This window comes from Cladophialophora carrionii (assembly GCF_000365165.1).
Source record: "Cladophialophora carrionii CBS 160.54 unplaced genomic scaffold supercont1.8, whole genome shotgun sequence".
Lineage (NCBI taxonomy): Eukaryota > Fungi > Ascomycota > Eurotiomycetes > Chaetothyriales > Herpotrichiellaceae > Cladophialophora > Cladophialophora carrionii.
The window spans coordinates 322,191-334,050 of NW_008481833.1; the positions used below are offsets into that span (position 1 = coordinate 322,191).

General features: G+C 53.9%; 4 protein-coding genes across 4 annotated transcripts; 1 reads left to right on the forward strand and 3 right to left on the reverse strand.

The window, feature by feature from the left end:
• Positions 1-1,906: 1,906 nt before the first annotated feature.
• On the reverse strand, positions 1,907-2,405 carry G647_08765 (uncharacterized protein; the record flags this gene model as incomplete). The annotated part of the gene is made up of 2 exons (XM_008733072.1): positions 1,907-1,969; positions 2,025-2,405. The coding sequence occupies 2 exons, from the start codon at positions 2,403-2,405 to the stop codon at positions 1,907-1,909; spliced, it is 444 nt and encodes a 147-aa protein (XP_008731294.1).
• Positions 2,406-4,994: 2,589 nt separating this feature from the next.
• Positions 4,995-6,713, forward strand: G647_08766 (uncharacterized protein; the record flags this gene model as incomplete). The annotated part of the gene is made up of 2 exons (XM_008733073.1): positions 4,995-5,086; positions 5,144-6,713. 2 exons carry the CDS (start codon positions 4,995-4,997, stop codon positions 6,711-6,713), a joined length of 1,662 nt encoding a protein of 553 aa, XP_008731295.1.
• Positions 6,714-7,737: 1,024 nt separating this feature from the next.
• G647_08767 (uncharacterized protein) lies at positions 7,738-8,158 on the reverse strand (the record flags this gene model as incomplete). The annotated part of the gene is made up of 2 exons (XM_008733074.1): positions 7,738-7,803; positions 7,871-8,158. 2 exons carry the CDS (start codon positions 8,156-8,158, stop codon positions 7,738-7,740), a joined length of 354 nt encoding a protein of 117 aa, XP_008731296.1.
• A 1,458-nt stretch (positions 8,159-9,616) lies between these two features.
• On the reverse strand, positions 9,617-10,328 carry G647_08768 (uncharacterized protein; the record flags this gene model as incomplete). The annotated part of the gene is made up of 2 exons (XM_008733075.1): positions 9,617-10,202; positions 10,273-10,328. 2 exons carry the CDS (start codon positions 10,326-10,328, stop codon positions 9,617-9,619), a joined length of 642 nt encoding a protein of 213 aa, XP_008731297.1.
• Positions 10,329-11,860: the final 1,532 nt, after the last annotated feature.

Below are 11,860 nucleotides of genomic sequence, written 5' to 3' on the forward strand. Positions count from 1 at the left end.
CTAGCAGAGCCTCGTAGCAGTCGTATCTTGGTCTTGTGGTGGGTGTTGTTCCACTTGCGGGTGGTGTCGAGTGGCTCCGACAGGGATTGGGAAATTGGCATTGCGAAGCGAAACACTTCGGCGCACCACTTGTCCAGGAAGGCCGCGAAGGCGCAATTTCAGAGTGGACAAGCTTTTGCTTGATCGGCTGGCATTCCCGTGCTGCAAGTCGCCGGCCATGGGCCATGGCATATGCGATGCTGGGAGATGAACCAGATGAGCCCCGGCGGTGGACACTGCGAGCTTGAAATCGTCGAGCTGCCGCGCAGTTTTCGCCGGAGCCAGCCAGTCTCGTACACTGCGGTGTGACCGAGTCGAGTCTGCATGTCAACGATGCAATCGTTCAAGACGGTCGAGCTCGGCGATCTGGCAGCAAGACTCCGTCAAAGTTCGGAGCGTCAAGAGTCAACGAGCCTCCTTCCGAAATCTTGTTGTTGACATGGCGGTTCGGTGGAGCCGGCGATCGTCAAGCGCAGTGTCATTGTCATTGTCATTGTCATTGGCTGACGCAACTGGCTGCGGTTTTCCTCCTGATACATACGGAGTAGCTGTCTGAATATTGTCCGGTGGAACTCAAAGGCATGTCACTACTTGTGTACGTACTCCGTACTCCTTAGGTCCTTCGGAAACTCTGAACGTCCGTCGTGACCGCGTGAAGTCACTATATGGGCCATGTCGAGGACTGCCATTGCCGTCGCTACACCAAGACACCCCTGATCACCTCTTCGCATTGCTCGATCCGTTCATCCAAGCAGCTGTCCCAGGGGATCTTCGACGACATGCGCACTCTTCGCGTCGGTCTGGGGAACATCGCAGTCCCCCTGAGTCCCTGACCATGCCAATACTGTGGATGGTCCCAGCCATCCTCATTTTTCCTCCCGTGCCTTCCAAGACCTGCTCGATACCTTGGCTTCCACATTTGGAGTTGGACGTGAATGGAGCGCGTTTTCGTGTCCCAGTCGGTGATATCTGCGGAGTACAGTGCTGGATGGAATGTTGCTGCAACAAGAAAAACAATGTCAAACCATAAGCAGTATACGAGGCCTCATGCAGAATGGCAGTATCGGCAAGCATTGAAGAATCTTACCCCAGGTACTGTGTCTGGCTATTCGATTTGTGTCGGTCCAACGAGATTTGATGTGGACGATTGTCCCAGGCCAGGCATTAGACTGTTGAGTACCGGCCGTGGAAAGACAGGTTGGACTTTCGGATTAGCCGTTGAAACATTGGCAAAAGCCGCGTAGGCAGCTCTGGTCTCAATTTTCTACCAAGTCATCTGTACGGAGTAGCTTGATTGACCTTCCATGCCGAATCCTGCAGGCAATCCGAGAGGGAGCATTGCCGGCAAATCATTGTCTCTGGTGAGGGAGGAACCGCCCGACCAAAGCAGCATCCTGGCGCTTCGTCCACGGTTCTTCCTCCAAAAGATTCTTGCCAGCAGTGGGAGAGGTAGTAGTTCCGAGTCAAGCTTGCCGATGCCGATGGCAGAATCCTCACACCTTAGTAAACGTGCCAACTTATGCACGACATGGTGCTTGATCGCGTGAACGCGTATTAGGCGAGCTTCGTGTCGGGGGCCTAAACGAGGTTCGGTACACCGGATGGGACACACTAGCAGCAGCCTCGCGTCTTTCCATCGACAACAATGCTTTTCACCTCAGTCGGAAACAGTTCAATCCGCTATTGTACAAGTGTCGATCATGGTATCTTCATTCCCCGTGGCGGGCATAATATCTACACGAACAGCATGCAGCTGTGTTCAAATCTGGTATCTGGTCTCGTCGACGTACATGTCCCGAGCCATCAGCGACTTTGTTCAAACGCCAAAACGCTTTGAAAATGATCGGCAGCACAGCTGGTAAATAGTTCATACTTTGCCAGGTCTGGCTCCTCCCCTCTTCGGTACAGTCCAAGGTTCTGCACATACGGTCTGGAAAGATCCATTAGCATGTCGCTCCATTCGCAGAAGCGAAGGGTCATCTTACCTCGCCTTCCGAGTAGGCCCAGAAATAGATCACCACTCCGACGATATAGTACAGTGCCGCATTGGTGGACTGATACATCAGGACCGCGGCCAAAGCACTCAGAGGATAAACCACCAATCTTGCTTCCATACTTCGATGCAACCCAGGTAACATCTTTACAATCGGTGCAAGCGGCCACTCCCACGCTAGACCCAGCAGCCCCAACACAAGGTTCATGATCTGCAAGACTGGAAAAGGTTTGACTGCTCCATCGAGGTTTTTGGTGAGGAAGTCAAAGAAGATCTTGGGCCAAAAGAAGCCTTCGAGGGCGGCCATGACTTGGTAGAGGGCGGCTGTGAGGACAATCAGGCGACCCCAGTGGTTCTTGATGAGTTTGCCCATGATGTCGAAGAAGGAAATGCTCTGACGTGAGGAGGTGAACGAACGTGTGGTTGAGAATCGAAGCACCAAGAATGCGAAAAGAATGGAAGCTGTCGAAGAGAAAGAGTGCGCAGAAATTGACGACCCGCGCCTGAAGGTCACCGCAGAACCATCTGGGTTGGCGAGGTATATGAGCAGGCTTGGTACGTGCAAGGTTGGTCAACGCTTATTCCCCCTATGGAAGGGAGCAACCGTTGATCTCGGTGGCAGGATGACCCGGTATCAGTGAGACTGTGGGAGCGTTTGGAAGTAGTTGACGGGGGAGTTGCAGTCAGAGAGTAGTTATTAGTGTGCTTGAGAATGGTGGTCCGGGAGCGTCTCAAGGCGAGGGTACTTGAGGGCCGTGGGTTGGCGCGTAAGAGATTGGTCGCAGATGTCGTCCTGTCGTAGAGTGGTTGAGGGGATTCCAAGACAGAAAGTGTTACAGGTGTGGCAGGTGTGGAGTTCTACGTGTCTGAGGTACACGTCTCTCAAAGCACCGCCAAAGTCGAAGATCTGAGTGACTTCGACAGTAATCGATCCTCGAGATAGCTACAGGTAGAAGAAGATTGAAATGTAGAAGAAGTTGAGATACTCACAGGTGTAGTACCTTGTGGGAGTCTGGGCACGTTTTCTGGTAAGATCGCAAGCTTACAAGGACTACAGGGCTTTCTGGCAAGCGACCCTCTGTCGACCGTTGACAACGATGCAGCCGTTGCATTAGCACGAGATGTAGTGCAGCAATGAGAATCGAGAATCAATAGTTTTGGTCTGTAGTCGCCAGATCTGGTGATGCAACTGGTGTTGCTGTGAGCTTGAAGCTGATGATTCGTGGAGTTGGGACGCAGTGCGGAGAGAGCAAGGTGATTGTGAAGAGGGGCGCTGATTGTCTGGCGGAATAAGCGCCCGAAAATAGACATCGACCAATGGTCAATTGCATGGCACCGAGATCTGGAATGCATTATTCCTGCGGTCAGATGAGTGAACCGTGTGGTGGTGAGCCGATGTGCGGTCGTGAGGGAACAACGAATGGAGTTGAAGAATTGACCGCCGACAAGGATGTGATGCAGCAGGCGCAGGCGGGAGCTAAAACCTGGCAAGAGCCTCGGACACACACAAGCGAGTGATTCGAGGGGAAGCGGCCACTCAGACGACGGCTCGGCGCCTGCCCCCCGCCATCGCGCCCCCAGTCAGGGCGCTACGAAACGCTTCCTGATACGCTGGTCAAACTGAGTCTCTCTCACCTCTTTTTCACCTTCCCCTTCAGACCAAAATCCTCGATGATTTCGACGCATTTTGCCCGTTCTAGGTATTATCGAGCCGGCTTTGTCTTCATGCTGGTGTTGAGCTATGTGTGACGGCAATCGATATCACCAGCCTCCACTACTTCGATGAATGTTTCCAAGGGCCCCGTCTTATCGTTGCCACCTGCCACGACTGCCACGTTCCGCTTGTACCGCTCGTGAAGTGGCAGATCACCTCACCATCCCTCGCTCACGCCCGCTCCACCGCCCATTGCCGAGTGATGGATGTGTGGCTGTCGAGTGTTTCCAGCCGTCCCTCATCTTGTTCCTCCCGGCCGTTTTCCTGCGCTCGATTGCTCACCACCCAATAACCGCCCAAGTCTCTGGATCGGGTAAAACGCGGTCGGCGGTGCCTGAGCCAGGGCCCATTCAGATACTTTGTAATACTCCTTGGCTTGGAACAGGACCGGGGTTTCATGCATGTCGACGGTTCCCTTTCTCCACAATCCACCATCTTGCACCCGACCGCGAGTCACTTTATCGAGCCTGCATCCCGCTCGCATCTATCCCAAGATGTAGCTCTTCGATAGTCTTGATGAACCATTTACTCTGCGCATGATCACATCTCTGCGCGTCCTTTGTCTCGCCGTTTCCTATCACCACTGTCCCGGCAGAACCTACTGTGCTCACACGTGGGCTGAGTTTTGCCCCCTAAAACCTCGAACTACTCCTGTTACAGCTCCTGTGCCAGAGTCGTCGGTTCCACTCTCCAGGCTGTTTCGACCTCATCCTACAGCCCATCTGCCATACTAATTCGGTCGTACTCCCTGGCCCGATCTCACCACTACTCCAAACTGTCTTGTCTGAACTCCTGCTTCACCAGCGCAGCTCACTGTAACACGCCCAAGCATTGCCCGGCGCCGAGCTAATCGAACAATTTGCCCTCAGTACCGCGCTTCTGGTATGATCCAACGTGTGATCGGCTGGTCAGACACAAGATCTCGGATACGTTGAGACTCCGGACGTTGAGTTGGTTGCTCCATCCTACCTGGCCTGTCGTCTCAAAAGCTTCATCTCTCGGCTTTACTTTGAGCTAGTTCTCCAGAGCCTCATTCGACACTCATTTGGTAACTCTACACATACACCCATAACCGTCACTCTCACCAAGACTCATCGTTCATTCGACCTGTGGTCACTCGATTCTCCAAGGGCGTACCGGAAATGCAGACGAGATAGCCTGAAAGGAACAGGAACACTTCATTCATCTGCTAGCATCATATCGAGCGAGCATATCCATTCTTTCACATCCAGGAGACTGTGAAGAGTCATGGCTACTCTCAAGTCGCATTTTGCTCCGAGCAAGATTATATTTTATATCCTCTGGTGGGGCTTTCACTGGACAATCTTTGCCATCGGCTGGTAAGTGTTCACACAAGAAACTGGTGGCGAACATTCACGACTAACACCACATTTCAGGTGGAAGCAAGCGGGAGATATTCGGCTGGCCGGTCTCAACACACTCACCTTCTCAGTATGGATGTCTCGAGGAGCAGGTCTCGTGCTGTCGGTGGACGTGCTCATGATTCTTCTGCCCATGTGCCGGAATTTCATGCGGTTCCTTCGCCCAAAGTTCAAGTGGCTCCCACTCGATGAGACACAGTGGTTCCACCGACAATGCGCCTATGCGATGCTCTTGTTCACCGCGATCCACGTGTGTGCTCACTACGTCAACTTTTTCAACGTCGAGGTGAGCCAGATCCGACCCGTCTCCGCCATTCAGATCCACTACGCCCAAGCCGGCGGTATCACGGGCCACATCATGCTCCTGTGCATGCTTCTCATGTACACGACCGCCCACCACAAGATCCGCCAGCAATCGTTCGAGACGTTCTGGTACACGCACCACCTCTTCATTCCCTTCTTGCTCGCCATGTACACGCACGCGGTGGGCTGCTTCGTGCGCGACACCGCCCAGCCCTTCTCGCCCTTTGCGGGCAAAATGTTCTGGACCCACTGCATCGGCTACGAAGGTTGGCGCTGGGAGTTGTTCGGGGGGGGCCTGTACCTCTTCGAGCGGCTGTGGCGCGAAGTACGCGCCCGCCGAGCCACCAAAATTTACAAGGTCATCCGCCACCCGTACGACGCCATGGAGATCCAGTTCCAGAAACCCAGCATGAAATACAAGGCCGGCCAGTGGCTGTTCATCAACATCCCGGCCGTGTCCAGCCAGCAGTGGCATCCGTTCACCATCACGTCCTGCCCGTTCGACCCGTACATCTCGGTCCACGTGCGTCAGGTCGGCGACTGGACCAAGGCCGTGGGCGACGCGCTGGGCTGCGGGCCGGCGCAAGCCAAAGAGTTCGACGACCTCGACAGCAACGGCATCTACGAGATCGCGCTGCAGAACGACCAAGAAATGCCGGCCATCCGCGTCGACGGCCCGTACGGCGCCCCCGCGGAAGACGTCTTCGACAACGAAATCGCCGTGCTGATCGGCACGGGCATCGGCGTCACCCCCTGGGCGTCGGTGCTCAAACACATCTACAACATCCGCGCGGGACCCAACCCGCCCCGCCGGCTCAAGCGCGTCGAGTTCATCTGGGTGACCCGCAGCATCGAGTCGTTCGAGTGGTTCCAGACCCTGCTCTCCTCGCTGGAAGCCCAATCCGCCGAGGCGGCCGAGGGCGTCGGCGGGCCCGAGTTCCTGCGCATCCACACGTACCTGACCGCGCGGGTCGACACCAACACGGCCGCCAACATCTACCTCAACACGGTCGGCAACGCCGTCGACCCGCTGACCGACCTGCGCACCAAGACGCAGTACGGCCGACCGGACTTTAAGCGCCTCTTCGGCGCCATGCGCGACGGTCTCATGGACCAGACGTACATGGACGTCGGCAAGGAGGCCTCCATCACCGCGGGCATGAAAGCCACCGTCGGCGTCTACTTCTGCGGCCCCTCGGCCGCCGCCCGCGAGATCAAGACGGCGTGCAAGTCCACGAGCAACGACCTCGTCAAGTTCCGGTTTTGGAAGGAGCATTTCTAGACGTTGGCCGGGCCGGCGGCCCCAGCCCAGCGCTGGCACTGGATTTCTGGAATTTTCTGCACCCCATCGCATGCCCACGTGTCTGACGATGTTTTTGAAGCGGGACATACAGCAAAAGTCCCAAGGAACAGTCGGGCACAATGCCTGTCCCCAAGTCCGTTTCTCTCCCCCTCCCGTTTGGTGGTTTTGGAATATTCTGTGGGTGGATGGACGGATGTGTGTGTGTGTGCATTTGCGTCGAAGCGATTACGTCGAAGCGATTGATCAGAGACAGAGATACCAAGTGTGTGCGTGACGAAGCGTGCAAGCAAGCAAGCAGCATGGAGAAGAGTCAATTTTTGACTTGTACAACTATCAGGTTTTACAGCCAGCAAAGGCGGCTTGCGAGCCAGCCCATCGCCACGAAGAGATATGATTGTGAAGACTTGTTTTCTTTAGCCGAAGCTTGAATGAGAAGAAGAAAAAAAGGTGAAAAAACTTATAACTCCAGTGCGATGAAGACGCGTGCTATGTCCTCTTGCTCGAGTCCGCTTCTCGCTGAATCCAACCTTTCATATCCGTAGAGGTGCTTTTCCAAGGACGCACCCCGTAGTACGAGCCTCAGCCAGCACTGCAATACCAGGCCGTGCCTCAGGGCAAAAATAACTTCATGCGGGAAGGCGGGGGAAGACGATGAAACATACAGCAGTCAGCCTGCGACACTTTTTGATATCCTGGCCATTCCCGACCTTGTTCGATTGGTATTTATGGCAACTACATAGTGCAGTGTTTGATTTTTGCCTCTGCGATATTCCGCGTCGGCTGAACTCGTTGAGTCCGGTACGTAACCGTCGCCAACTTGCTAGATGGGATCGCTGGCGTGCAGCTACTTTCCATCCCGCGAATATCTCCGAGCACACTGCCCTCCGTCTGCCTATAGCGTGATCGCCAGTGACTTCTTCATCCCCGTGATACTCTGGCGCGACAACGACGTCTTGGGAGAATCGTGGTTCAAAAGACGCTGCGTCCACTTCGCTCTGCTTCTCTATGCAGTGGGATGGCCCTGTCGGGGACCCATGGTTTCGTTACGGTCACCACCTCGTTCGGCGGTCTGTTAACACACTCGAAGTTAGTATACTGAAGTCATCTCCCAGATAAGGGAGTTGAGGGAGACATACCTCAACGGATTGAGCTTGTCCGTCCGTGAGAATCTTCTTGATGACTTCGTCTTCGTTGCTGGTGCCGAACTCATTCTCTAAGCTGGCCTTGCTGGCCTCGTCCAGCTGACCTTGAGCACCGTGCTTGTGTGTGAGCATGATCTTGAAGCTGTTCACTACCTGAGCCAACGGGATCGACTGGTCCTGCTTCCATGCTTTGAGATCCTCTGGAGACTCGACAAACACGATGAAGTCGTCGGTCTGGCCCTTGAAAAAGACTTTGGTCACTTGAGCGTTTCCGCGAGGCATGTTGGCGTTGAGTGTGATGTTTTGATTGGGGTTGAGGAGAAGGTCGGTGCAAACGGTGTGATCACACGACTATTCTGCGAAGAAGATTTTCGGAAAGGTGAGTGTGGTGGGGTTCCAATACTGTTAGAAGTGAGCTCGGGCTTCGGTTGGAGAGGTTGGGGTTCAGTAGACTCACAGTGTGAGAGTGAGGCGTAGCTATATGACGATTTGAGGCAGCTGCTCTTATGTAGGTACGGAGTGGTATTCAGGTGAACTGATGGTTGGGTCGAGTCTGAGGTCGCAGTCAAGGCAAGAAGTAATAAGAGCGCGGGTCGCGATGACGTCAATGCAGTCGAACGCTCAAGGTACGAGTAATCGCCAGGGGCAATGAAGGCGTGACCTGCAAGATTCACACAGCCCCACCAGCAGCAGCCACGAACATTCCAGCAGCTACGTAACTGAAGTGACTGAAGAGGCCACCTTGAGGCCACCTTGAGGCTACCTTGGGATGACCTCTGTCCACTCGCCATGCCAGAAACAAAGTGATCGTCAAAGCAAGAACGGACTCTACCGCAGAGCCTCCGTGGCCTCATACCCGGCACGAGTATCTCTACTCGTAGTCATGCATTAGGCAGGCTTAACTTACCTGCCCAATATTGTGCATGACGTTGATGGGATCGTTTGAGGTGTGAGGTCATGCGCTGGGGAGTGTCGCTAACGTGCCTAAAAGGAGCCAAGGTGCTATGACGGGGCACTAATAATCTAGACTATAAGAACAGCCTTCTGTCCTCAACTTCCCTGAAGGCTCAACAATGTCCAAAGTGAAAGAAAGATGAGCTCGCAGTGTTCGTTGGAGGATTGGAATTTACAAGCCGACCAGTGTGTCTCGCGCTGAATCTGCCGCATCGCAGTTCGAACCTCGTCCTCACTGTTTGTACTTCTGACCGAAAAACAAAAACTCTACCCAGAACCCCCAACGACTACCGGTGTAGTCGAGGTTCTGGCTAGAGAAACCCTCCGGTCGTGGAAGAGGATTTTTTGCTCGTTCTCGTCAGGTTCTCTCCCGCCCTACAACCCCCGGTGGAGTTGATCAATGGCAGAGGGACTCCTCCATCTGAACCAGACAGACACTTTAGACTCACTGCAAGGGAGTGTCAGAGGCAAACAGGTCGACTGTAAGTCGCTTGAGTCTGGCTGGGTAACATCCAATCATACCCACCAAGAGAAGCTGTCTCATACCAGGCGAATCTCCCTCACGCCCTGAACTGTGGTTGATTTTGGCGACCAGTTCAGAACACGGGATGGGCACAAGAATTTGAGGACAAATTTGGCATTTCACCATGATATCCCTTGGTTTTATTTCTGCCGGAATGAGTGGGTCTATTTATATTCACCGCTGTGAGTGACTGACTTCCTGTCGCGTTGCGAGGCTGTCCTTCACATGAGGCACCCACCACTGGAGCTGAGCGTCCACCTGAACTAGGACCCGCTGACCTTCTTGACACTGTCTCTGGCAAGCATATCCCCCAGCCACTTCGAGTAGGCAGGATACTTGGCCATATCGATGGTCTTGTCGCTATCCAACCACGGGACCCCGGCACACCAAGGCACAAACGCCAGGTCCGCGTATGTGAGCTTGTCCCCGACCAAAAACTTGTGCTTCTGCAACCATCCGTCCAGAACGCTAATGACACGCTCCACCTCCCTCACGTACCGCTCGACCGCACTGGGGACCTTTTCAGGATGGTAGTTCTTGAACCAGGCGGCCTGGCCGAAGTAGGGACCTTGACCCGACATTTGGAACATGAGCCACTGGTTGAGTTGATACTTCTCCGGGATGCTAGTGTACGTCAAGGTTTCGTTCTTATCGTACGTCTCAATCAGGTACTGAATGATGGCGCCAGACTCCCAGAGACTGATTCCTGTGTTGGGGTCTTCGATGGCCGGAAGTCGGCCATTGGGATTGATGTTGGTAAAGGGAGGTTGTTTGAGCTCCGAGTTGTCCACATCTTTGACAGTATACGGGAGGCCGAGTTCCTCCAGGATGATTTGCACCTTTCGAGGGCTGGAGAGAGTATCAGTAAGGAACATTCAAATGATCTCCAACCACGCAGAGGTCATTGGGCAGGACATACTTGGGTGTTGGGCCGTGGGCATAAAACGTGATGGGTTTGAGTGACGAGTTCGACATCTTGAGCTTCTTTTCCTCAGTTGAATGGACGATTGGAAGTCTTTGCCATTGCTCAAAGGCGTGCCCACGGGCTCCCTCTTGTACTCTGCGCGGTTCAGTCTATGATGGTGCCTGGAGACTATCGGCCGAGTTTGTTATGGAGAAAGCGGGACGCGTACATTTCGGCCGCCCACTCCACACATCTATCTGCGATGTGGTCATTACCACAGCTTTCCGCATGAAGTCGCTTTCTGCTGACATTCGCCGGCTCGTACTCGTAATCGCGATCGTACTAGTAATCGTAAATGTAATTTTATTTTGGCTTAGCTCAAGACCCAGTTGTGAATCAAGCCTGGCTTTGTCATCCTCTGATCCTCCCTGGACCTGGAAATGTAGGGCCCTCAGACTGTTTGTTGCTCGGTGGCTCTGAGGAATCATTCCGACGTCTTAGTCGACAGCAGTGGCCCCAAGCGGTTTATCATATGTGCACTACCGGACGAAATCTCAGGTTCACGAGAAAACAAGTGCAGAAGCGCACGAATTGGCATACATCTTGTTAGTATTGTGCTGTGCCTACCTTTGCTGTTACTGTTTGTCACGGTTTGGGTGCGAGGCACGCGGCGTATCCCTGACCGCAAATCCGGACTGGTAGATTGTTGTGTTCTGTCTTTTTCGCTATGCTCTCCTTACTCACCTTAGGGAGGAGGGGGCCTGTCTTTCTTGAAGAAGGCTCTGACACGATTAGTCTTTTCTGCCACAAAGAGTTTCACCCGGCCCCATCGGACTCGCGCACTGTGCTCCCAAGTCCAGGTCATCTCGTCGTGAGCAAGCACCTGAGTGGTCTCCGGATACATGCCCGAGCGTTCACATCTTCTGCCAGCCCAATCAAGCAAGCAATACGCCCGACATGGTGAACAGTCGCACGCACAAAACTTGTTCCCACTATCTGATGCTCCGGTCCAGAAGGGCATGGGCGGCTTGAGGCTAGAATCACTGCATGGTTGGCCGACGTACTCAACGAGTCGTTCGGCCCTACATGCACGGCAGAAGCAGTGATTGGCAGTCTTCCGGCTCTTAGGCGACAAAGAACCAGAGCTTTGGACTTCGAGTCCTTCCGCACCAAGCAGAGGGCGTAGAGGCCTCAGTGGGCTGGCATGTTGAAGCTCGGACGTTGAGATGTCAAAGTCAGCATCTGGCATGGCCTCAAAGTCACGGTGCGCCACAGTTCTCAGCCAAGCTGGGATGGAACCGACCATTTCGCTGCGATAGTACCCGTCAACCACTCGAAGGGACAACATGGTTTTTGATTCCGAATTTTGTGACATGATGTCGCGATGGTTAGTCTGAGTCTGGAATTCTTCTTCGCAAGAAGCTTCGGTTACTGTGAAGCGCCATGTGACTCTTTCGAAGTCTGACTGAGCGCTAATTCCAGAGGCAGGCGGAATCAAGTTGAGATGGAGAGGGTCAAAATGCAGCTCAGGATGTGTAGGGCACTTACAAGCAGTGCGAGACAAGGCAATTGCATGAAAGGCATGTCGGCTCAGGGCAGCTTG